The 24,039-nt window shown below is 41.5% G+C and overlaps 1 protein-coding gene across 2 annotated transcripts; it reads right to left on the reverse strand.

Annotated features, from left to right (window-relative positions):
- Positions 1 to 23,163, reverse strand: LOC119131359 (protein turtle homolog A-like). 2 transcript variants are annotated; one of them, XM_037265728.1, is made up of 21 exons: positions 22,798 to 23,163; positions 18,354 to 18,448; positions 18,061 to 18,261; positions 14,830 to 14,976; positions 14,607 to 14,755; positions 14,412 to 14,523; positions 12,871 to 13,012; positions 11,482 to 11,627; positions 10,728 to 10,870; positions 9,935 to 10,075; positions 9,111 to 9,227; positions 8,402 to 8,552; positions 7,643 to 7,754; positions 6,415 to 6,605; positions 5,982 to 6,202; positions 5,585 to 5,669; positions 5,019 to 5,186; positions 4,873 to 4,909; positions 2,570 to 4,646; positions 2,350 to 2,420; positions 1 to 1,704 (listed from the first exon to the last, which is right to left on the reverse strand). In XM_037265728.1, the coding sequence occupies exons 2-19, from the start codon at positions 18,412 to 18,414 to the stop codon at positions 2,999 to 3,001; spliced, it is 3,972 nt and encodes a 1,323-aa protein (XP_037121623.1). In that variant the 5' UTR covers positions 18,415 to 18,448; positions 22,798 to 23,163; the 3' UTR covers positions 1 to 1,704; positions 2,350 to 2,420; positions 2,570 to 2,998. The 2 variants fall into 2 exon arrangements, with proteins under 2 accessions (XP_037121623.1, XP_037121622.1); XM_037265727.1 differs by having other exon boundaries at positions 2,350 to 2,423.
- Between the last annotated feature and the right edge of the window lie 876 nt (positions 23,164 to 24,039).

Raw genomic sequence — 24,039 nt, forward strand, 5'->3', positions numbered from 1 at the left:
TTTTTTTTTTTCAATGAGCAGTTTAGTGCCAGCTTGCATGTGCGAGACGAAAGCCAAGCGGGGTGGGCTGTCTGGTGGAGCCTTTTAAACTGTCACTTCTGATTTTTGTTTGCAATCAAGATTTTTATTTGTTTTTTCTTTCAATGCAAAACACGTTGACAAGAAAAGCACAATTGTTTAATTTAAAATATTTGTGTGACAGTTACACAACAAAAACTTCCGTTTTAAGAATTTACCAGGATATTTGACAGACAGTGATGTTATGAAACACATTTTGCATTGACTCCCTAAAAACAAATATTGCAAAATAGCATTAAGACAATGTTTTAATGTTTTGGTCATAAACGTTATCACCAAAAAAAAAAAAAAGTACAAAAAAAGTTTCAAAAGAAAGTCTTGTTGGATTTAAAACCATAAATACATTTGTATTGACAAGTTGCATTGTACTTGCAACCTTGCTTGTCAATTTGTGCTACCTTTATGCCACTAAAGAGCAACAAAACACTTGCGGGAATCCAGCCATATGGGCTGCACTCCCACTGTGAGCATTCACAGCCAGACAGAAGAAATATGACGAGAAATATGCTCTTCCCGCCCGATCGTTGCTCAAGTGCTATAAAAGAATAAATAAATGGAATTGCAGAAGATTAAAACGGATGACTGTGACACGACCCCACATCGCTTTCCACTGCGGTTCTAATAGAATTAGTAGGACCGGGCGCTTGTTCAAATGGAAGACAAGTATTTTATCACTCAATGAAATCAACTGCTGACAAAAGACTTAGCTTGAGATGTAAACGGAAAACAATGTGAGAAAACTAGGTGGAGCGCATACAGTCAAACCTGGAAAAAAAAAATGCTGCAAAAAAAAAAAAAAGGATTTCATAGTAGATATTTTGAAAAAAATTGCATCGCGACTGCACACAAGCAGGAAAAGAAAAAATGTAAGCTAATGTTCACTTGGTATTCAAGGGGGAAAACACATTTTTCTTTGTTTTGTGTTTTGGACACTGTGTTTGGATTCTAAACTAAAGTAGCGCTGACTACAAATCCCCTGAGCACCACATGCGATTTAGTCTTTTATGGACTTGTAATATGTGAAGAGCAGAAAATGAAAGCAGTCCACGGGGGGGAGGAAACATTGATTTGCAGTGAACGCATCTGTTGTGAATTTCAATTATAGCAGGCATACAAGCACTCTGTCTTTATTTATTTGGTTGACTAATATGAAGAGTAAAACAAAAAATATTGATATCAGAATTGTGCCATTTGAAAAGAAGCAATTGGAACTATGGAGTGGACCAATTCAGCAAACACAGTGATTGAAATGTTTTGATTGGCATTATTCAGTAAGTAAACTCTTTAGAAATGAATAGACCGCCAGATTGATTTCACACACAACAAAACAAGAAGTACCCGGTCCCACACTAAAACAACATTGAAAAGAAAAATAATAATAACACCAGAAGCTTCACGTGCTTGTCGCTTGGTGCAATCAATAATTGACTGGCAACAGCGACGGAGTCATCGTCTGGGATTTTCAGAAAAGCACAGTGTCAGGTTCACGCAACGCACAGCGGCTGCTTTGATGCCCCTTCAGGGAAGAGCTCTGGCTGAAGTTTGTCTGTGGCTTCGTTGAAAACTTCATGCTGCGAGGGCTACAAAGTGCCGCGGCGTTCCGTCGGTTCAATGGCGTCACCGGGCCTGTGGGTAGCGAGACGCTTGAGATATTAATGACAGTTTACTTCAAATGTAACATCTTTTATAGTATACCATCTGGAAAATCTCACAGATGAAAATCATTCACTGCGTAATGACCCAATTTGGATACTGTAGTATCAAGTCTTTTTCACACTGCACTTAGCTTTTGTGATCATTACCACGGGCTAGCACAAGGTGACCGAGCGCCAGCGTGTTCTTATTTGGCACTTGTTGCTAAGCGACCTGAACAGGTTATAGTCAGGTGTCTGTTCCTACTCATTTAAATCTAGTTGCAATAAAAGGCACCGGCTTTGCTCTGAAGGAGAAGACGATAAACGAGATGCACGGCCATGACCCACATTCCTATTGTTAAAAATGCTCAAAGCAAACTCAACATTTTTATTGCGTCGTGAAAGTCTTGTTTAGAATACTCGGAAATCTGTTCGCTAGCTTAGCAACCGGGTACTAAATATAGGCACGATTGCATGATTTTAGAATTCGGTCTTTACACTTTCCTCTCCTCACTCTGTCTGGTCCTGTTTCCATCCATAGCATGTTACATCTTTCATGAATTAATCATGATTCATTTTCAAAAGACAAACCTTTTTACACTACAAATTGCACACACGCACCAAAATAATGCCTCACCGTGATGGTCTCCTGACTGTGAACATGTATCAGCCTCATCCCACTCATAGTTCTCATCAACAGATGGCTTTCTGCTGGAGAGAGAGAGACAGAGAATGTCAAATCTTTTCAATCTCACCAAACACTTTCCACTACACGTACGGAATACGTTTCAGAATATTAGGACCAGAAGTATCATTTGCACGGGAAACAAGCAACCCACTGTTTTTGTAGGTCTTACCTTTGATTTTTTGCAATTTGATGACTGTACGCATTCGGTGCGTTAGCCTGGCCGGCCTCCTGGACAGTTTCAGGTGAGCTGGTGTTGTTTGTGGAGAAATGACTGAAAGACAAGCGTCCATTTGCAGGTTCCATGCTTCCTCGGCCACTGCTTGCAAAACTACTGTAGCTGCCTCCGCAATCCGGCACTTCTTCGTAGGATTCGGCCTCCATTTCCAGCGTGGCTAGATTATTTTGGGGCTTGTTGTCATGAAGTACAAAGTTCCGAGAAAACTCAATCGTAGACCTTGGGTAACTCGTTGCGTTTTGGATGACGTCCTGGTATTGATCTGGCCATTTCGGAGGATTGGGTAAGACCGAAGCAGCTGTTGTTTTGCAGTTGCTAAGAGACCTTAATGGATTGCTAAGGGGTGAATTGTCGGTAGTTTGGCTAGTAATGGGAACATTGGAGAATATTTGGAGATATTGTTGCTGGCGAACTTTGATTATCTGCATGCAAAGAGTCTGAGGAATCAGTGTGTTTTTCTTTGCTTAAAGAGTCTATCCACGCATCAGGGGTGAGAAAATCCGTATCCTCGTATCTTCTCGTGTCGAGGCTGTGCCTTTTCTGCTTGGAGTCGCATAGTGTTGAACCTTGGCTCACAGCTCTGCGCAGTTGCGGCCCTGAAGATTTATCTTGGTAGTAAAAACTCACGCTCCTTCTCATTTCTTCGTCGCCACTTGGGCGAGAGAATCCTTCTCGTACATGAGAGGCGATTCTGTAGTGTAGCATCGGCTTTTTCGTGACACATGTTTCAAGCGCCGGCTCATCCACACTCATCTCAATACCAACATTCTGCTGAATGGGCTCGGGGAAGTCTTCCTCCGCATCTGGCCCTGCATCCAGAATGGAATTGGATCTTTGGCTATATTTTTGATGAAACGGTGGATTGGTTTGTCTCGGTGTCTCGGAGGAAGGTACATTTGTTTCCGAGAATAGGGATTGCGGTACATCATGATCGCCCTGTGGTGTTTCCTGTACCCGTTTGTGTCTCATTGTCGGGGAGGCATGTGGGGGTGTTAATCTGTTATTGAAAGAATGGTCTGCTCGCTCTCCGGTTAAGGATGGAGTAGGATGTTGCTTACCAGCATATAAAAAGGAATTTGGAGGAGTGGAAGGACTGAAAAAGGTTCTGTCTGTGTTCATCGGAGAAAAATTATTCCAGTGGACAGAAGATGAGAAGCAAGGACTTGGCGACAGACCAAAGCTGTCCCCGTAGCTCTGTCGGTGCCTGCATGGCAAGGTATGTCTCTTGTAGCCGTGAAAAAGCTTGTTACCGCCAATCTCTCTCTTCTCAGGCACCGGCGTCTCTCTTATTATTTCTTCTTTGCACACTTTGTATTTCTGGAGTTCCCTCGCCAGCTCTTCCCTCTCCTTAGCTAATTTCAGGCAGTGAGTCAGGTTACCTCTCTCTCGCTCGTGTTCCATTTGGAGAACCAGAGTGCTGGCTGTTGTCGAAGGCTGGTAATGGCCGAGGCTTGAGCGTAAATGCGGCAGTACTGGAAATGTGGGAGATATTACTTTTTTGTGAAGGGAAATACTGGATCGGCTACTGTTGGAGCACAAACTGTTCAAGTCGGGAAAGCCGTCGTAATTCCCCGAATGATCAAAAATATCTCCTTCCAGATGCCGGGTGATGTCACAGGTTTGCCTCGATGCATTAGATTCCGATTGTTTGCGTGGTAGAAGATCCACAGAAAGAACAAACGGTGGATTTTTACTGTCTTGCTCCTCTGAGCGTAATGACGCCGATTTTTGAACATTCAGTGTGTCATACGGGGTCATTACAAAGTGCCCATCTGGACTTCTGGTTATCAACTCAACAGAAGGAAAAACGGGACATGATTTTAGACCCTGGAATTGATTGAGGCTTCTTCTGCGGTTTGAGAGGAGCTGCTGCCCATTCTCACGGGTGAAGGAGGAACAATCTGTCTTGGAGGAGGATGAGATGGTAGAGGAAGTGGTGGGATAAAAGGTATTGGCTGGAAGTAGGCTTTTCTTCAACACACTGTCTGTACTGCCGGAGCCTGAAATCTTTCTGTGAGTGAGAGCAGGAACAAGGGGTGGAAGAAGAAAATAGTTAGAAATGGCAGAAGTGTCAGATGGAGAGAAAATAACAAGGTGAGATAGAATGAGTCCAACTCAGAAAAAGCGCTGAGGCTTCGCTAACACCGTCAATACATTTTCTGTAAAGAAAAATAAATAAGCAGATGGGATGGAAAGGTCAACGGGAGGCATAGAGAGCACGTGATGAAGGTACTTACATTGATGAGGAGCACTTATAGATGGCAGGTGGGGGTTCTGGAAGGGAAGGGCGGGGCAAAATGGGGCAAAACCTTACAATCATACTGACCAAAAATTCAGACAATTGACCCCTAACCTGCGTTAAAATACACTTTATTAATTTTACCTTTCGGAGTCTTTTGGCTTCGTAAATTCCTCCTGTGCTTGATGAGGTAGGCGAACCCCAAGAGCAATACCAGCGCCAAACACATAAAACCAACTCCACCAAGAACACCAGCCAGTAACGGTTCTGGAGACTCCAGCAGTCGAGATGAAGAGGTGTACATCTCCATTCCTGTCACGACACATTAGTTTGTAAATGCCGATCTGAGTGAGCTAATTGTGATAGAAGTCGGCGAAAACCGGTCTCGACAAAATACGTTTCCTTTGAAAGATTAGAGGCAACAGCTACAAACGTTTTCAATGTATCGATGTCAAGAAGGAAATTAACATGGAGGGTTACCTTGGCAGATAAAAGAACAGCGCGGAACGGTTCACTTGATGAAAAGCAGGTTTTGACAGCAAATGCCATTTCCTTTTATTTCAATTGGGCTAGTTCGCAAACTTGAACCAAAGTTGCCCGACTCAAATTTAAACCTGGATATTTGTATATATATAAATAGATATATTTATATTTGTATGTATATTTATGTTGAATAAGAACCTGAGGGGCACGGTTGCTCCAACACTTACCCATGGTGGAGACATTGAGTGATGGACCGGGCTTGCTCAGCAGCTCTCCACGGCGAGTTAGCAGCCTCAGCTCATATACGCAGTCCTGAGACCAACACACACACACGCACGCACACACACGGGATGAAACCTCACTTTGTCAACACCACTGTGCTTGCAATGCTAATGAAGTTGATTTGAATTTGACTAGAAGAGAGCAATAGAAGGCGGCACAGAGGAAAAAACACATGAAGATTGATGGAAGACAATAGTCATTTTTGCCTAGTCGCGTGGATGATTGAGTCTACATAAGTCAAAATGACATCAGTATTATGTAAAGTATGTAGGCAATATATATGATATTATTTGTCAAGGTATGCGGAACAATCGGTCAACAAACAAAAATACTTTCTTTTACCTTGTGCAGCCCCACAACAATGATCTCACTCCTGTTGGCACTTATATCTTCATCCAAATTGATCCAATCCTCTTGCTTGACACGGGACTGAAGAACAAACCCCGTGATGGGTGCAGGTTGCTCTAACGGAGCGGCCCAGTGCAGAACAACACCTGCCGAGCCCAAACTAGCTGACAGCGAGGAAGGCGGCTTGGGCAGCTGACCTCTGCTTGCTGTGGGATCTGACAGACGTAACAAATTGAGCTGGAGTATCTCTGAGCATGTTTTAAAAAAACTCCAATAAAATAGTGAGATAAGTATTATTAATATTGTTATTATTTTTTTATTATTATTTCGCCACAAATATAATATAATATAATATAATATAGTATAATTTTATGAAATATTAATTCTGCTACAGAAAGATAAAAGAATGAGTGAAGAAGATACTGACCTAAGGTTCGCACAGTGCTAATCTCGCTAAAAGGTCCTGTCCCAACTTTGTTGTGAGACAGGACGCTGAACTGATACTCAGTGGCAGGAGAAAGTCCCGTCACCACCAAGGCCGTGCCGGAGATAGCAGGGACGGGCACCGAGAACCACTCGTGCTTCCCTTCATTAGCACGCGCTGAAATCTTTTTCACCCTGCAGAAGGAACAAGAGCGAGATGTGGAAACAAAAGAGGGGAGGGCAATTCTGGGAGTGTGCTTTTATGAAACATGACAGAAAAGTGGGTTCCATTAATCATTCATATTCAGCAACTGGAAATCTTTGTTTCAAAGACAGCACTGATGTATTTCCACTAATGCACAGAGTGCCACTCCAATTAGAGTGATTGTCGTTATCTGCGGCAGAGCAGAGGTCCCGCATATCTATTTTATACAGAGCAAAAAAATTTGACTCCTGAAGCCCCCACAAAAAAAAGATGTTTCACCTATCCACAGCGGAAAAACCTTTGAAAATTATTCATCTAAGTCTTAATATAAGGTGTGAAGCTCCTGGCTTTAAGTGTCGTCTTCTTTCGTTTGAGAGGTTAAAATATGAATTTATTAATGTGGTGGAGTTAATTATAAGGTTCTGGTTTAAGTAGGAAAAGTGTGATGGGTTGCTATTAACTGACACAGGCCACCCACAACGATACAATCGTCAATATTTAATGCCTCAGACTTTTGTCTTACCGTACTTTCAGCTTATAAAGCGACCCAGTTTATTCAACTTCAATTTGACATCCATACATATAAGGCGCACTTGATTATAAGGCGCACTGCGATTTTTGATTTTTTTTTCGTGCACCAAAATAAATACGGTACTTATATTTACCCGAACATCCATTTTGTTTACAACTCGGCTGGTTGGTAACCAATCAATCGCTCCAATCCCCTTTTAAGTCAATATTACCATAACAGACTTTTTGGCTCATGCATGAATTTCCGCACCAGTAATAAAGTTCTGATTCATACAATCCTATATGTGGAGTAACATCGTCTTGTCAATAACCACTTAACGTTGCGATAGTGTGACCACTGAGTTATAAAACTCCGCCGTCACATTTTTTTGTAGCTGCCGTGACTTTATAATGGGTAAATGAATTCCTCATCCCGAAGATCAATAGGGTAATATCGGCGCCGTCGATGGTTGCCATGGTTACGGCCCGAGCACAAATCGGGAGACTTTACACCTACCAAACGGAAAACGTCTGTGCTGAACCGCCATCAAAGCCTGCTTCCCAGGAGATGTTGGCCCGCTTCACCCCTGGGGAGACGGAAAGGGATGTCGCTACATGGGGGCTGGTTCCTGTAAGGGGAAGAACAGTGAGTTCATGTAAATTGAGGAGAAAAAAAACCCGGCCCAGACTGGACCGTGTTTACCATCCGGAGGCAGAATCCAGGCTTCAGCGGTGCTCTCATAAGCATGCGCCCTCACCAAAAAAAAAGTCATTATACCTAATACAGCGGAACCTATAAGTCAAAAGTCCCCGAGGTTGTACAAGAAGAATACATCTCAAAGTCTCACAAAACCCAGAGGGGCAATTTAAATTGCCATCACGCATACAGAATACCTCGCAAAAGATTAGTTCAGCAATCATCAAAAAAATAACCACATACAATTTTTTAGTTTAGTTTGTTTGTTCGTTGGTTTCTTCGTTTGTTTGTTTTGACATATATTCTAAAACCCAGATTACAGATTATTTTATTGGCTCCCCTAAAAACAAATCTAGGAGTTGATTTCAGAAAACAAATGTAAAAAAAAAACTATTTCTTCTTTGAGCTTCCTGCCACTCTTGCACATTTTGCCCATTAAACTGTATTACTGAGCTTGCAGTCTGCAGCCATGCCGAACTGGATTCCATTACGTCGGAAGGGATCATTTATCGTCAACACGATAAGAAACAACAGCACTATGTCGTAAAAAACAAATAAATAAATAAAAATAGCACTCACCCAAGACAAAGATTTGAGTGAAGGCTTTTACAAGGGCGACACGGTTGGAAACACTGCATTCCCAAATGCCGTGATGGTCCTTAGTGAGGGGCCGCAGCGACAGTGAGCCGTTGGGCGTGACGGAATAAGCCAGAGGGCGAGTCAGGCCAACCTTGGAAAAAAAAGCATATCCTATCTTTAATTTGAAGTGTGCGTTATCCTCGAGGAACTACGTTAATTCCGCCGACTCAGTCGCGATACGTAGAGTTGGCTATCTGATTTTACAATTAATAGCAGACTGGATTGAAAATTGGGTCATATGTGATCGCTATCATACAAAGCCTTCTTCTCTACGCAATAAATTCTATTATGATCACTGTGTTAGAACGCCAGGTCCCCGTAGCATGTGTTAATTAGCGCCAGGCAGATTGCCGGGAAAGTGGAATGTCGAGTTGCTTGTAATGTTCTGACTTCTATTATGGCAAATTGGCTTTTTAATTCTTGATGTACAAATATTTGGGTCTCTGAGAGCCTGCCCACCCATCAAGTGGGAAATTAAACAATCCAGTTAGTGTTTCATCTGCCTGTTTCTGTCTGCGGGCGGGAGATTTTGGCGCCGCCGTTACATAACATTCAACAACCGCCTCTATTGTGAGTTTCTATTTCGATAGCTGAATGTCAGGTAGCGAGGATTTGTTTTAAACTGGGTGAGGGGCTCCTTTCAATTTACCTTAGTCCATCTGACTTGGACCGTGGCATCGTCGTTGCCTTGACACGGGATGAGCAAGGTTCTCCCAACCTTCTGCTTGTACTGCTTCTCCGGAGTGATAATGAGCGATGGGGGGTCCTGCGAATCGTCAAAGCAAAACATGGCAACCGTTTGCACTACTTAAACAGAATTAATGGCTCTCTTTGGACAAGATTATCTTAATAACAAAAGGATTAGCCACACAATTAAGCGACTAATTACACAACTATTGTTGTGATTCAGAGCCGGCTCTCATTAATGCCAAAGGGCACCGACGTCGACGTGAAAAGGTCAATGAAATGTCGTTCTTGATTCAGTGTGACAGATGCCATTTAGGTTGATTACAATCAAGTGGTCAACAAGGACCTATTTGTAAAATTACAGGGGCACATTCATTGTAATTTTGTATATTTTTAGAAAATCCAAGTATGACATAAATCACATGGAGACCAAGCATCCTGCATTAAAAGACAAACCTTAACCACTTGGGGTGTCATTGTTTCCGATTACGCCTAAATGGGACCGTCTCGTTTCTGAGAAACAAGCTCAGTGCTCCCACTCATTCAACGTAATGGTGAGTTTTATTAGTCAAATTTAATGAATAATAAATAAATAATTACTCATAAATAAATAATCAAAAAATGATGTCGTTTATACTTGTTTTTATGCCAGTCGTATCATTTTAGTTCGTCGTATTTATATATTTATTATAAATGTTTTATTTATATAAATGTATTATTTCTCTATATAAAGGCCGGTCCGCGAAGCTATTTCTTACACTGACATAAATGATAGATAACATGTACCTGGAGAATGACCTGGGTCGGTCCGGATCGTCCCATGCTGCCATAGCTGTTGAACGGGGTGCAAGTATACACTCCCGTTGCATCGTCATTGACGGTGGCCATCAGCAAATTGCCTTCCTGTGTCACACTCCATCCTGGATACTGTGCGAGAAAGTTGAAAAGAAATCCCGTAATGCTACCTCGGTTACTTAATGTGAATTTATTCATCATAGTTGTCAATTTTTTGGACGCAAAACCAAATATCTGAACAGCTAAATTCTTAGAAGAAGTATCGGTTATATATATAAGGGCTTCAACTTTCCTTTCATCGTGTCAGTGACTTGTGTTAAGTTCTCATTGGTGTCATCGTGTTTTTGACATGTGTGTTACTGTGACCGTGAACGTTTCTGACGGCGGTGTTGGAAGTGAAATAATTGGCAACAGTGTGACTCCGCATGCCTTTGTGTCACACCGCGGGAAATATATCACATTTCGTGTGGCATGTCTCGTCCACCGGGCAAAACATTGGACTAATTTAATCAAAGTTTGTGCGTGCAAAACAAAATTGTCGCAAACTTCATTGTGACTGCAAATGAAGCTGATGTAGGATAAACTTTAATTTTGGAGTAGCAAAAGAAAAAAATGGGAGCACAGTGTCATCCCACAGCAGTGTGTGACCAGGGTAAGGAGGATGTGCCAGCCTGTCATGGCTCCTTATGGTTCTTGCACATACTGAGGGTCCCAACAGTTTGAAATTTGACATAATTTGCAAGAAGACTCTGTCGGAAGAGAGCTCTCATGTGGTTTTACTCACCAAGGACAGGTCAAGTGGCTCTCCATCCTTGGTCCAATCCACACGCAGGAGGGGAGGCTGAGCTATTAAAGAGCAGTTAACCATGCCGGTCATGCCTGTGGGAAGATACGTTTCCCGAGGCATTCCAAGAGCCTGGGCTGGATCTGAGAAAGGAAAAAAAAATTTGAAATGATTTTTTAATAAGCACAGCAGATGATTCCATCCACACAGGAAGTCGCGCATGCTGGTGCGATCGCATGCTGACCGCTGATTAATTTGGAGAACAGATTGTTTAGTCCTACTACATTTTACAAGTGTGAAAGGAACTTCCCACAGGAGGGTTTAACAATTCTCCATGAAAAAAAAAAGATATACCGTATTTTCCGCACTATAAGGCGCACCTAAAAACCTCCAATTTTCTCAAAAGCCGACAGTGCGCCTTATAATCCGGTGCGCCTTATTTATGGACCAATATGGATTCCTGGATGAGGACTAACATATTAAAGTAAGCTTTACGTGTTTATTTTGTGTGTTGTGTGATATTAACATTTGAGCAACGTTGAGTTATTGATATATTATCGTTCACTATTTCGAGTGTTACTATATTGTGATTGCATTAACGTTTGAGCAACGTTGAGTTATTTATTCTAGGCGCCTTATAATCCGGTGCGCCTTATATATGGACAAAGTTTTCAAATGGGCCATTCATTGAAGGTGCGCCTTATAATCCGGTGCGCCTTATAGTGCGGAAAATACGGTATATATAAATACATACGCATGACTGTGAGGACAGCAGAGGCAGTGGGTGGTGTCAGCAGGCCATTTGTGGGCGCGCAAGTGTAGTTCCCTGAATCCTCCGGGATGAGTCTCGAAATGAGGAGGGTTCCATCAACCATGATCTTCACGCGTGACTTCAGCGACCTTCGAAGGAAAAAAACAAAATAACTCTTCAATATGCAAAGAACAAAGAATCATAACACCAAGAAATTCAACTTTCATACGCTGGCCAAGGCCGTAAAACATTGTGGGAATTTTTATGTTTTGTTGTTTTTCTAATAACACATGCTTGCTTTGATGTCGACCTTAACCGGTGACTGAATAGTGCTGTGAGCGCACCGTTTTCTTTTTTTTTTTCCATACGAGCAATGAATCAAATGACTAATGTGAAGCGGTTAGTCCTTGCTGTGAACACGCAGAGATTTACCGCCAACTCAGTGGCTGTAAGCAGCTTTTTAGCCTCATTTTGCCACCAAATAAATGTATGATTCAGTCTCGGTGCTCACATTAAAATGCTATCGAGCGGCAGACATCTGTTTCCACCACATAATCTCTGATAAACTCCCGCTGCGCAAAGAGCTTTAATGCAGACACACAGGAAAATATAATGAAAGAGAATTGGAACGTTTACGTAGCTGTTATATATTTTCAGATTTGGAAAAACAGGGTGTTTCTCATTAATGGAGTTAAAAAAAACAACAACGCTTTCTTACAAAAATCAGGTCCATCCAAAAAAAAGTCTTTCTGCTCTCCAGATTTTTTCCCAGCAATCACTCTGTGAAAAGTGGTGGGCGGGTGGTGCGCTGACAATCATGCAGAACTCCAACGATTTTTTTTTTCTGCCACTTAAATGGTAAAACGCTTTCCTATGTGTATTTTTGCCCTCTGTGATTTTAAGACAATTTTGCTTTCGGTTTTTTGATGTGACGTGAGCCAAACACGTTTTATGTTGTCGGAGAGCGTTTTGTGGGAGTGCCGACTTGTCACACTTATTCCCACTGTGCGTACTTATCTACAACAAGCTTGACATACACGCAATGGAACACAAGTGTCTGATGATATATGTACGAGTTGACACGCAAATACGCACACTTCGCTGAAAGAAAAATATAAAATATGGATTGCGTAATTCTTAATGGATGACAAAAATAAATTTTAAAAAACTCTCTTGAAATTTGTGATAGTGTAAAAAAAATTCATCTGCTTGCGCCTGTGTGACAAGTCAATTTTGTATTATTACAAATATTTATTTATTTAATTTTTCATTTATTTATTATTTTCTATTGTTTTTATTTTTCTATTTTTTTTTATTCTTAATAATACTACAAAGAAAACAGAGAGTAAAAAGTAAAGGTGCACACTTAATCAAATTAATTTTAGAACTGACTCGAGGTGGTAGACGTTGTCTCCTCCTTTCAGCCACACATAGGTCATGTTTGAAGGGTCAGCCACAGCCTGACAGTGAAGAAGTGCATCCTGGGATGCATTTAGAGAGCTACTTTTGGGAGGCACCACGATAACTGGGGGCCCTGGAGGAAAAGCAAAGACATTAGATCACTTAAGAAAGTTGTCACAGTTGTACTTAAAGCCCTTTTTCAAACCGAGTCATGCGTTATATCCATTTGTGGCTACACTTCTGCTTAATTAGACTGATAAATCACAGTATCATCATGTTAAGAAGCTACAGTGGGATTAAAGCTCCAAAGTGTACCCTTGAAAGTTCAATCTGAATACTAAGAGAGATAATAATGATATAAATGAATTGAGGACGACAATGTTAAAACTTCCCATGGGTTTACAATCCTCTGGTAGCATGGAAATAGAGGAGCTGTGAACAGTAAAGAAATCAGTTGCGCAATGGCTCCATTTAAATGATGGGAACAAAGCTCTAAACTCGATGGTGTGTATTATTTAGCGTCTATATAGGAGGGCCGACTCATCCTATCTTTTTAAATATGCGCATTGAGTTTGAAGTCATTTAACGCTTGATGAATGTACACGAGTGACAGTGGTATTATAATTGCCAATAGAAGCCACGAGGGGGCGCCAAAGCAATGCAACTATATGAAAGAGCAAATAGGTGAGCTTTTCAACAAATAATGGATAAAATAATGGATACAAAATTCTGATGAGGCTGATATTTTACATGACATTACTGCTAATGTGCAGTATAGTATGATACTTGTTGAAATTTTGTCCCACCGTGAATGCATGCAGGCCCATGAAATCCCATTTAAACATTTGTGTTGTTCCGTGCGTGCCTGGAGGGGAATTTCCCTAGCAGGAATTTCTAAAGTTTGCATTTTCAGAACATTTCATGCAGTGGAGTGTAATCCAATTAGAGGCGCTTGCACATCACTATGCAATACACTGTAAAATGTTCTGGTGAAAATGTTCTCAAAGCTACTGTGTTATGGCAAATCGGAAACATTAGAGAAGACCGTTTGGCAGCGAGTCGGAGTTGAGGAAAGCATCTTGAGCAGCCGCGACAGGATTCCGCATGGAAGCGCAGAGCTACCATAGCGCTTGATAAGCCAAATTGGCCTTCCAATGTTCTCAGACAATTGTTAGATGGGGGGCTGCACTGACTGAACCGAACCACCTATAGACTATAGCGGCTAAGTGCAATTTGAAAAGCTTTTTTATTTGTAACTTCTTGCTGATATAACCGGGAAAAAAAAAAACTAAATTTGAGATTTTTTTGGAGTCACTTATGACAGCTGGTATAATATTGGCGGTATCAATGTCAAGTGCTAATAATAGTGTTCGTCTTGAGAGTCCTTCCCTATGATGATGCAAGAGAGGGAAACAAAAAAATTGCATCGGCTCACAGCCGCGCAAGTGCAGACATGAGGCATCCCAAAGGAAACATGGCGGCAGACAGATTGACAGGCGGCAGAACAGATCGAAAGACAGACGCTTACTGACCTTTTATCTTGACTTTTGTTTGGAGAGTCGCGTTTCCCTCCGAGTTGGAAGCGTGACAGGTATACTGTCCAGCTGAGTGCACGTTCACTGCTGTCAGAGATAAGCCTTCTTTCTGGTAAACAACATTTGACAGATACAGAGAGGTGGGAATGTAAAAACTACATAATGAGAGATATTTGTTGTGTCCAACCATACCTGATCATTCCCTATTTGAATCACACTTCCATCCTTCAACCAGGTGATGGTTGGAACAGGGTTGCCAACGGCAACACAGGGAAGAGAGAGGTGACCTCCGACCCCACTCTCCAGGAGAGGAGGCGGGGTTTTGGTGAAACTAGGGGCCGCTGGAGAAGAAAACTAGCCTAAGTTCTTTATTGAAAATGTCAAATAAATCAAATGAACAGCTAATTTGCCTCACCAATAACAGAAAGCAGAATCCAGGTGCCGTTCCGAAGCTCCTCTGTGGGTTTATCTAATAAAAGGATCCGGCACTCGTACGGGCCCTGGTCCTCCAGTTTTAGACTTTCCAACCTTAAAGTGCTGATGTCCAACAAAGAAACCCGTCCTACAAAGATATAAACGGCAGCTTGCAACATTATGCATATATTTATACGTGTATATATAAATAACACATGCACATAGTACACCCTCAGAAATCTAATCTCACAGTTGCCAGGTGATGGCTCCCTTGACATGTTAGCTTTTTCTTTTCTAATGCACAGGTGGTGAAATTGTCCATTTGAACAATACATAAAGGACACATCGTCCTCCATCTCTTAAAACAGAGATTACAAAGATATCCTTGTGTGAGATGCTTAAAACCAGATTCAAAGTTTTGCAGAAAGTGTTGATCCTGACCATTTAGAGAAAAGCAGGAAGTGGATGTTAGCTATGTCATTGACGATAACACACCCTATTTACTTTTCCAGGCTGCCAAAGGCAATTAAGTCCACAGGGAATGGTAGACAGGGTGGAGTTACAATCGGGTAAAATACACTCCCATTCCAGGCAGGATTTCAAAATGCAACCTTGGGCACATGCCACTTGAGTCCGCTCATGTTTACTTGCTCGGTGCGGGAAATAGGTCACTGTAGTACCACGGGTGGAAAGGTTGGGCTGAGGCTACAAAGGTGACTGATAAAAGAAGTGGAAGAACATAAGATACAGTGAAGCTGAAAAGTCCGTTTAACAAATGATGTCATCTAGCGCGCTTAAAAATACAACAACTGGTTCATGAAGCATATTTGAAGCTTCATTTGCCCATCACTAAAAAGGACTTTTTTGTATTGTGTTATACATGTTAATATTGACAGATGACTTTCCCGTTAAGCCGGTATGATCATTTGGACATTGAATCAACCGATCGACCGTAGATCCATCGGGGGGCTGAAACAAACGCGAGTCATCCCAGTCGATGAGAGGAAGTCCTGCTAACTACGCGTGAAATGTTAACATCTGAACACCGTCTGTTATCGCCGATTGGATTTAAGCGGGAAGAGCTCACGCGGATCAATATACAGCTGTGTTTATTTTTCATCTAGTATAGATACAAGGGTGGAGGGGGAGTTGGCTCGTTTTCACACAGTTGACACTAATCCTCCGTTTTTTACAGCTCTGTCAAAAACAAATACATTCAAAGTCTTTGTGGCTTTTTGGTGAGCGATGGGCTACAAATCCATTTAAATCCAACCCATTGGCAAGTCGGAGCGTTATCTAACCCAAAGATTAATAACGGACATGATGAGCCGCTATTTGGAAAAGCTCCACTGCCCATTTATGTATTTATTTATTCATTTATTTATGATACGGTCACAAGGAAACAACAGTGGAAGTGTGGAGCCGAAACCCCGGCGACACCTGAGTACATGACCCGAGGAGTCGAAATCCACACCTGTTGTTCTTTTAAAGCGCTGGTTTCCCATGATGCACGTTACTCCCACAGCCCTGCGGCTGTGTGAAGCAACAGATTACAAAGAAGCCCTTTCAAACCTTTTGTACGGCTGCAGGAGAGTCGTTTTTTTTTGTTTGTCACAAGAGCAGAGGCAGATAAGTTTACGACTTTTTTTTCCTCTCTCTCTGCTGGATGATTTATGGCAGTGTAGCAGTAGACAAACCTTGCAGAGTCAATTACAGGACAAAGGTTAAAGAAATTGAGGAGGTCCAGAATAACAAGAATGTTTTCCCTGCTTTATCTGACACGGTAACATCAAGTGTTATAAAATATGACCTCAGAGCATGTTGATGGATAATGGGCAAAAGGGCGACTGTCTTTACAGGCTTTGACTGGGAAATAAATTCAGCTCCACTCCTACATAGAGCAATTCATCGGTCAAGGTTCATGCTGATGGGAACGATGGTGTCATGTTTCCTGGTCAGGTAAAGGGGGGAGGAGCTGAATACAAAAATATCCCTGTTGTTGCGCTCTGCTTGGTGTGGCCCGTAAGGTCAATTTGTTTTTATTTAAAGTCGTGTTCTGAATACGGGATTTTTTTAATTCGATTTATTTTAATTTGATTTATTTTTTAATTTCATTTGTTTATATTTATCTTATTTATTTTTTACTTTTTTAAATGTATTTATTAGTTAATTAAATGTGTGGTTCTAGTATTTAAAACAGCCTCTCCGAAAGTACACCGCCACCATTTTGACTCACGCCTTGCATTGCCTCTGGAAATCTCAACATGACATTTAAATGAGCCACCGAGCGCTTTCTCTTCATTTCCTCAAAGGTGTTGACAGCGAAAGCACGGCAGCATGAGAAATATTTCCATCTTATCACAAAGATGGAAAACATTGCTTTCATATGTGCTGAACAGCACTGACATAGAAAGCAATAAATGGCCAGCGCCTCAGGGAAAATCACAAAGACACTTAGGAAGATACAACACCATGATAGAAAGCCGAGTATCACGTTGATGTATTTCTTTTTTTTTTTTTTAAAGATGCCTCTATAGTAAAAACTGATGACTGATACAAAATGAGTTTCATCCTTCTGCTAGGCTTTTATAATAACTGGCATATTCTCCTGAGGTCACCAGGTGCCATGATGGAAAATATTGAATGATTAAATCTATCCGTTCGTCTCATCATAGGTCAAATAGATTATGTGAATGAAACTGAGGGTTAAGCCCATAAAAAAGTCTGTCTTCAGGTGCATAAGTAAAATTTCAAGGAAGAAGGAAGAAAAGAGAAGTGCTCAGACAAAAGATAACAACCAACCATGCTCTTCTTTTGTCCATTCACTGTTGTTGAATTTGCAGGAGAAGTAAGCAGAAGTAGTCTTAAGCGGAAGTAGACATTGATAATTATTTCCCCGCAAGATATTCTTTGCTTTCAGGACTGTTGGCATAAAACCATGATGATGATAATGATGCAAACAAAGTAGGTCCTTATAAAAGTGGCTACTTTTGAAATAGCAGAATGGTGGGCTTGTGTCTTTTCTCAAAGAACAGCATTTTCTCATGCATTCAAATCATTGGGAGTGAATTTCACAAAGGTTTTGGTGTCAGAAAAAAAAATTGGCACAAAGACCAGATGGCTTTGCGTTGACATCCACTGGCGGAGCTAGAGGGTGGCCATCGGGGTACTGCCTCCCCCTTTCCCAATCCAGGTATAGAAGAGTGCAGCTGCAGTCAGCATGTTTACTCACCCTCATATTGCGGATGGACTCGAGGTGCATAGGATCCGAACTTCATCAGCACAGGGACGTCTAGCCCTTGTCGTACCCATTCAACCACGTGCAGTGATCCAGATGAGACAACAGCTGAGTAAGATGGACCGACACTGCAAGTCAACTCCGCCTCGCCGTTGACCTTTCCGCGCACTTCTGGCATTCTCCCATCAACAGTCCCTGTAGAATTAGAAGAAGGGGGGGAAAAAAGTCATGTGGAATTTTTTTAAATAGCGCTCAATGGACTGCATATTTCGGTAAAATGTACTTACAGACAAGACAAAAAAGAGCCACCACTGATAAAGTCTGCAAGTAAGATCTTCTTGACCCCATATCTGTGGTTCAAACCACCTGAAGCATGCTCAATCTGTTGGCAAAAAAAGCACACAATTGTCACGCTCACATTAATAACTTTTGCCGCACACACGCAAACGACCATCTGTGAAAGCAAAGCGCTCCGCTTTGAGCTTCTATTTCTGTCATGATTTTACAGACACCGGGAAAGGAGCCTTTTGATTTTTATATAGCTTTCAATGATTGGAATTCGTCCCATATCATTACACAAATGGGCATAGTTGCCTCAGTAAGCCAGAAAACAACCCAGGCCCTTATATCTTTAGGTGAAAGTAAATGTCATAAATGTCGTTTAAATCTTCGGAGAGTCATGTGCATAATGACATCGTAGTGTTTTATTTAGAGCGCATCAATGAAGGCATTTGGCCCGCCCAGCACTTAAGAATAAGCTGAACATCAATGGTTAAACAGAGGCGGAGCTACATGGTGGCCAGGGGTGGCCCTGGCCACCCTTGGTCACTCTGTGGCCACCACAAGGAGAAAAATTTGATACGGCTAATTTTAATGCCGTTTTTGCATATTCTCAGACCCCTTGATTGTCTGTGATTGTTCATATACCTGAATTATTTACATCATCCAGGCACATCATGTAACTATATAGTTAAAGTTTCTAAACCAATTCCTCGGAGCTTCCCCACAAAGATCTTTTGTATTTCGTATCAAGGACATAGATAGATGAGTGAGAACAAATAAAAATGTACTGGAGCTTACAAAGTATCCTTGCAAGCCACCTCTCTTTGTAAGCAAAGGTTTTCTAGCCACGAAGCTATTGTCACAGCTCTTTGTAAATGAAGGTCACATTGAGGATAATAACTGAGATCAAGAGACATCCTCCCCTGACGACTGTAGGGTTGCTCCTCTTGCTGTTTTTTGACGACTGCTCGACAAAATACCCTTCCGTGAAGTTTAATTAATAGAGTCCCTGTTTGGATAAAAGAATATCGACTTAATGCTGCCAATGTCATTCGACTACAATGATTTCGTGCCCCGACATATACTATTCCGGGTTTTCCCCGAAAGCAATCGGGGCACCGAGAAAGGATGAGACGCCCCTGGTTGAGGTTTAGTAGACCGAAGCTGGTGTTTTTAAACAGCTGATTTAGCAGATCGATCCAAGCTAGCTAAAAACACTGTCGGAGATTTCCCTGACTAGTGTCCCTTGGCGGTTGTCAAGCTGGGGGCTGGATTGACTTTATTGAAATAGTGACTATGTGATCTATGTTTTGGAGCTAAGCCCACAAAATAAAGAAGATGCTAAGACACCGTTTTAGATTGGAGGAAAAAATATATATAGTAGCCCACCTCTAATAATAAGCATTTGCAAGTCATCCTGAAAAATGTTGTGATTTCCTCCGTTGATGGACTGCTTTGAAAAGTTAAGAAAAGTCCAAATATGATTAAAAAGTGGCACATCCCTCAGAGCTTTCCTGAAATAGAGGTAAAAGCATCAATGTTTGCTTTGACTTGTCAGAGCTACTCTCGTCTTACACATAACCCAAAGAGAGAGCAACATGTTTTTTTCTTTCAAAGAGCACTCAGCCTCAAAGGAAATACCCGCATGGGGAAATACCAAACGACGGCCGTTGACACGATTGCCTGATGGCCTCCTTGTCAATACCCTTGACATCAACAAGTATGACTGCCTCAGAAGTCTCAACATAGACAGGAACCGTGTAAAACTTGTATCAAATGAGCATTTCCCTAGCTGGGGCGGGTTTACCTAATATGCGGAAATTGGGAGCTAGCATACGCGTACATGCTAACGCATGCTAGCTACCCTAACGATGTAACGTGGCAACTACTAAAATTGTAGTCCAAGATGTGTTAACAGCATGTTGTAACTGTATTTTAAATAGAATGTCGGCTACTTTCCACTTATTTCGCTACTAAGTCTGCCAACTGCTGGAGCCAGCCAAGACTTTCCATTTAGGCAAGATGGCCGCGCACTTGACCCCGTGTGGGTGTCGTCGTCTCGTCGGTTATCATGTGGGATGAGAGTTCGTCAGTGTGTGAGGAGTGCAAGTACAGAGGCACAAAAGGAAGTAAGAAGGCCTTTTTCGGTTTCCACTGTGAAAGAAGGAAAAAGAAAAAGAAAATTCCAAATGTATCTGTTATAATTTCAATGATAGTTGACTTTTTTTTTTTTAAACTGTAGAATCAGTTGAGAAAAGCCCCCCCCCCCCAATTTCTGACACAGCCAATATGCATAGCAAAGATGTTTAATTTGCCAGCACAATGTTGACGGACACTTTTATTCCACTCTGCCAGCGATAGCGGAAATGAAAGTTAGCTTTTTTTTTTTGCCGCAGAAGTGAAAAAGTTGTCAGCAGAAGGTGCTCCCTCGGAGAACAAGAGCGAGTCGGGTAGGGCGGATCAAGTCGTAAATCTTTGGGAAAATAATAACTCACTTTCTGTCAAATATGAATTAGGCAGTCCAAGTTAGATTAATGATGTGTGGCATATTTTCTTGATTGCAGCCTGCCACGGTGTCAGTGTGAGAAATACATCACAATGTGCTTGCAAAATTTCTGGAAGCTTTTTTTTTTAAAACTGCCTCTCAAAACTACAAAACAAGTCCATCGAGATGTTGTTTATGTCACTATTGGTGGCCAAGATTTAACGTTAATGGCAAAATAGTTACTGAGGCAATCAGGGATTGCGTAACAGCGATTGTGAAAGGACAGAAAATGGAGATCGATATGAGGAAAACATTCTGTAGCATGAAAATGATTCAATCGGAATCCGTCAAGCAAAATAAAGCAACCAGACGAGGTGAAAAATATTGAACGGCAACACGGCCGGGTTGCTCCCTTGACATTTGCTTGGACAAACGTTCACACCCCTGCGCTGATTAACGCAAGCAAGGTGACAGCGCAACAAAACATTTCGAATGATCATAAATGAGAAGTTGATTCTCTAACACACCCCCCTCCCATTCCCCCATCTTGATTTATCAACTGAGACGGCGAAAGACAAGCTGTAGCGACGCGGCAGTGTTGCCGTTTTAATCTACATAAGGAGCGAAATTGAGGAGCAGCTGATTGATGGTGTTACTGAAACACATCTATCAGCAAGTTCTGCCTCCTCGATCTGTGAGGGCAGCTCTAAAAGAAGGTCCCGCGTTTGTTTTGGGGGATTCAATTATGAATCGCACCAGTGTCTGCTCTTGTTTGAGTCCATGCATGCGAAATGTCCTTTAATATTGTCCCAGGTATTGATTTAAACAGTGACTCCCTAAAGAGGAAACCAATCAGTGTTTGCTCACTGACTTTGGACTTTTTCAAGGCTGCTCCTGACAGCAAGTTCAACTGGACATTAACCCCTGAAAGTAGGGTGACCAAAAAAAACACCATGTGATGGCACCAAAACAAAATGACCATTTGGTCAAAGGAACACATCCATCGTTTTTATACCAAGCACATATTTTGAGTACAAAAAGTCTCACTGCCAAACAAAAATGTGTCCGTGATGCACTTTCTGCTTTCTGATCGAGTATCGGTGTCATGCCGATACCTGTCCTTAATTCCAGGTATTGTATTTGAAACAATACTGGTAACCTCTTGTGGGCATTTTTACAATCAGGAACTAGAAATGAGAAGGATCGAAGAAGAGAGAGTATCAACAGTACCAATAGTATCGGTACTTGGTATCGGTCTGAAAAAAAAAGATGTAAAACGTCCCTACTTTCTGCATCTAAAAAATAGTTCTATCACTAGAAGTCACTGGTATAGACAGATGAGGAAGATAAATTTATTTATTTACAACCAATCATTTATTTATTTATTCATAACCAATTATTTATCCATAGATTTGTCAAACTTTCGTGCCACTTACCTTGACAAGAAAAGTTTCACCAGATATTTGAAGGCCACCTAACATACCACCTTATATGCTACCGTTTACTTTGGTTTATTCTCACTAGGGTTGCTGTCGATGACGATATTTACTCGTCCAAAATCACCTTGTAGAGAGACTCCAGATCTCACGTGACCCAAGTTGAGGACAAGTGCTATAGAAATAAGATGGCTGGATGGATCATTTAAGAAGCCTCTAAAGATCTGCTAATCCAGTTGCACAAAAGATGTGTTTTAGTCATCACAGTCACTTCCATTCAGCCATTTTTTTTTTTTTGTACAGCAGTGATTCCATTGAAAAGCAAGCATTCATCCAAATTTTCCTGTCAAATAAGTCAAATTGAAAAATGCGGTTCTTCTTTGAGTCACCTCTGATAAAAACAAATATGGCCCTTTTCGGGTTTCTCGGTATTGCAACTTATTGATCTGTAACGTATCGGACCCATAGCAAATGAGACAAACAAAAATAATCAATGGAATATCGTGAGGTCATTTAAACGCATCGTACCTGTAGCTTGGTAACACTCCGGCGGCCTTCGAGTTATTTTAAAAAATTTAATCCTTTGTATATTCACCGGTCTGACCTGACGTGAGTCATGAGGAGCATCTGGCCTCGGTTCTTTGTTGTTCTGAGAACCAAGCTGAAAAGTGATACCTGTGGTGAACCAGAGCAGGTAACAGGTGTCCGTTTCTCATTCAGGTAACCAAGTGAGCCGCTCCACCGCTCTAGTGCATCCTATCGCCCTCCCTCCTCCCCAGAGCGCACGGCCGCCCCTTTGTTTGTCAAAGTCAAAAGTCCTCGGCCACCACATTTGCATTTAAAGCACGCCCTTAAAAGCCAACACAGACGCATGACGAGTAATTCAAATGGGTTTTGTTTTTTTACCCGTGACCTAAATCCCCCCTGGATGCAGGTCCATTATAGGAGCGGCCACAAGAGGGTGTCATTGCGCTTGTATTAGAACAATACCCGGAGTTAGATTGCATCAATGCAAAAGTACAGTGATGTGGTGATAGCTCGATCTGGATTCTATTCGGTGACAGAAGATGTTGCAAATACAATTGGCATCATAAGCAGTAAAACAGAGACTCCGTTAAAATATATTTGAGTAATTACTTAAACTTTCAGTGACCTTCTATGGACGTAGATGTAATCTGTCACAAAGATAGTAAAGAAAATAAATTTGCAAATGTTCATTAATCACACTTGTCAACAAATTCCATTTGTTATCAGAGATGCCAGTTAACTTTTCTAGATTATTTTTATATATGTGTAATTTGTTGCTTGACTGAATTTGTTTTTAATTAAAATTAGAGCTCAAGCAACAGCACTATTTTTTTTCAGGATACAAAGTAACAATCTAAATTCAGTGTAAAGCGAATTTCATCAATGAATAGTATATTCATTATAAATAATCAACATGCAAATACTGCCTTTTAAATATGACCCTTGGAGTTCAGTGTGGATTTTGCTTGCTCTCAAGGTCATTACTTGAGAACATCGCAATATTGCTGCTGCGACAAAAGCAAAAAACTGCTCCTCGTTTTTTTCCAAGCTTGTGGAGCGAGGCAGACACCATCATAAAGATAAAGCTTAAATCCGGTTAAGTCCACCTCGGGATACACAAGGAGTGCCATCTTTGAGTAGCGTAACACTTTTGCCTTATGCCTTTTGTCTTCTACTACATTACACGCTTGGAGGGGAAAAAAGCAGCAGGCGGTACTTTATGGATACTTTTGAGGGCGAGTG

This window comes from Syngnathus acus, chromosome 12 (genome assembly GCF_901709675.1).
Source record: "Syngnathus acus chromosome 12, fSynAcu1.2, whole genome shotgun sequence".
Classification (NCBI taxonomy): domain Eukaryota; kingdom Metazoa; phylum Chordata; class Actinopteri; order Syngnathiformes; family Syngnathidae; genus Syngnathus; species Syngnathus acus.

Excerpts from the sequence above, each read along its gene's own strand:
- LOC119131359 (XM_037265728.1), bottom strand. The coding sequence starts at position 18,414 with ATGGGGTCAAGAAGATCTTACTTGCAGACTTTATCAGTGGTGGCTCTT. Across the intron at positions 9,228-9,934 it reads CGACCCAGGTCATTCTCCAG|GACCCCCCATCGCTCATTAT; the intron begins GTACATGTTATC and ends GACGATTCGCAG. Across the intron at positions 7,755-8,401 it reads CACTCAAATCTTTGTCTTGG|GAACCAGCCCCCATGTAGCG; the intron begins GTGAGTGCTATT and ends TTCCCCTTACAG.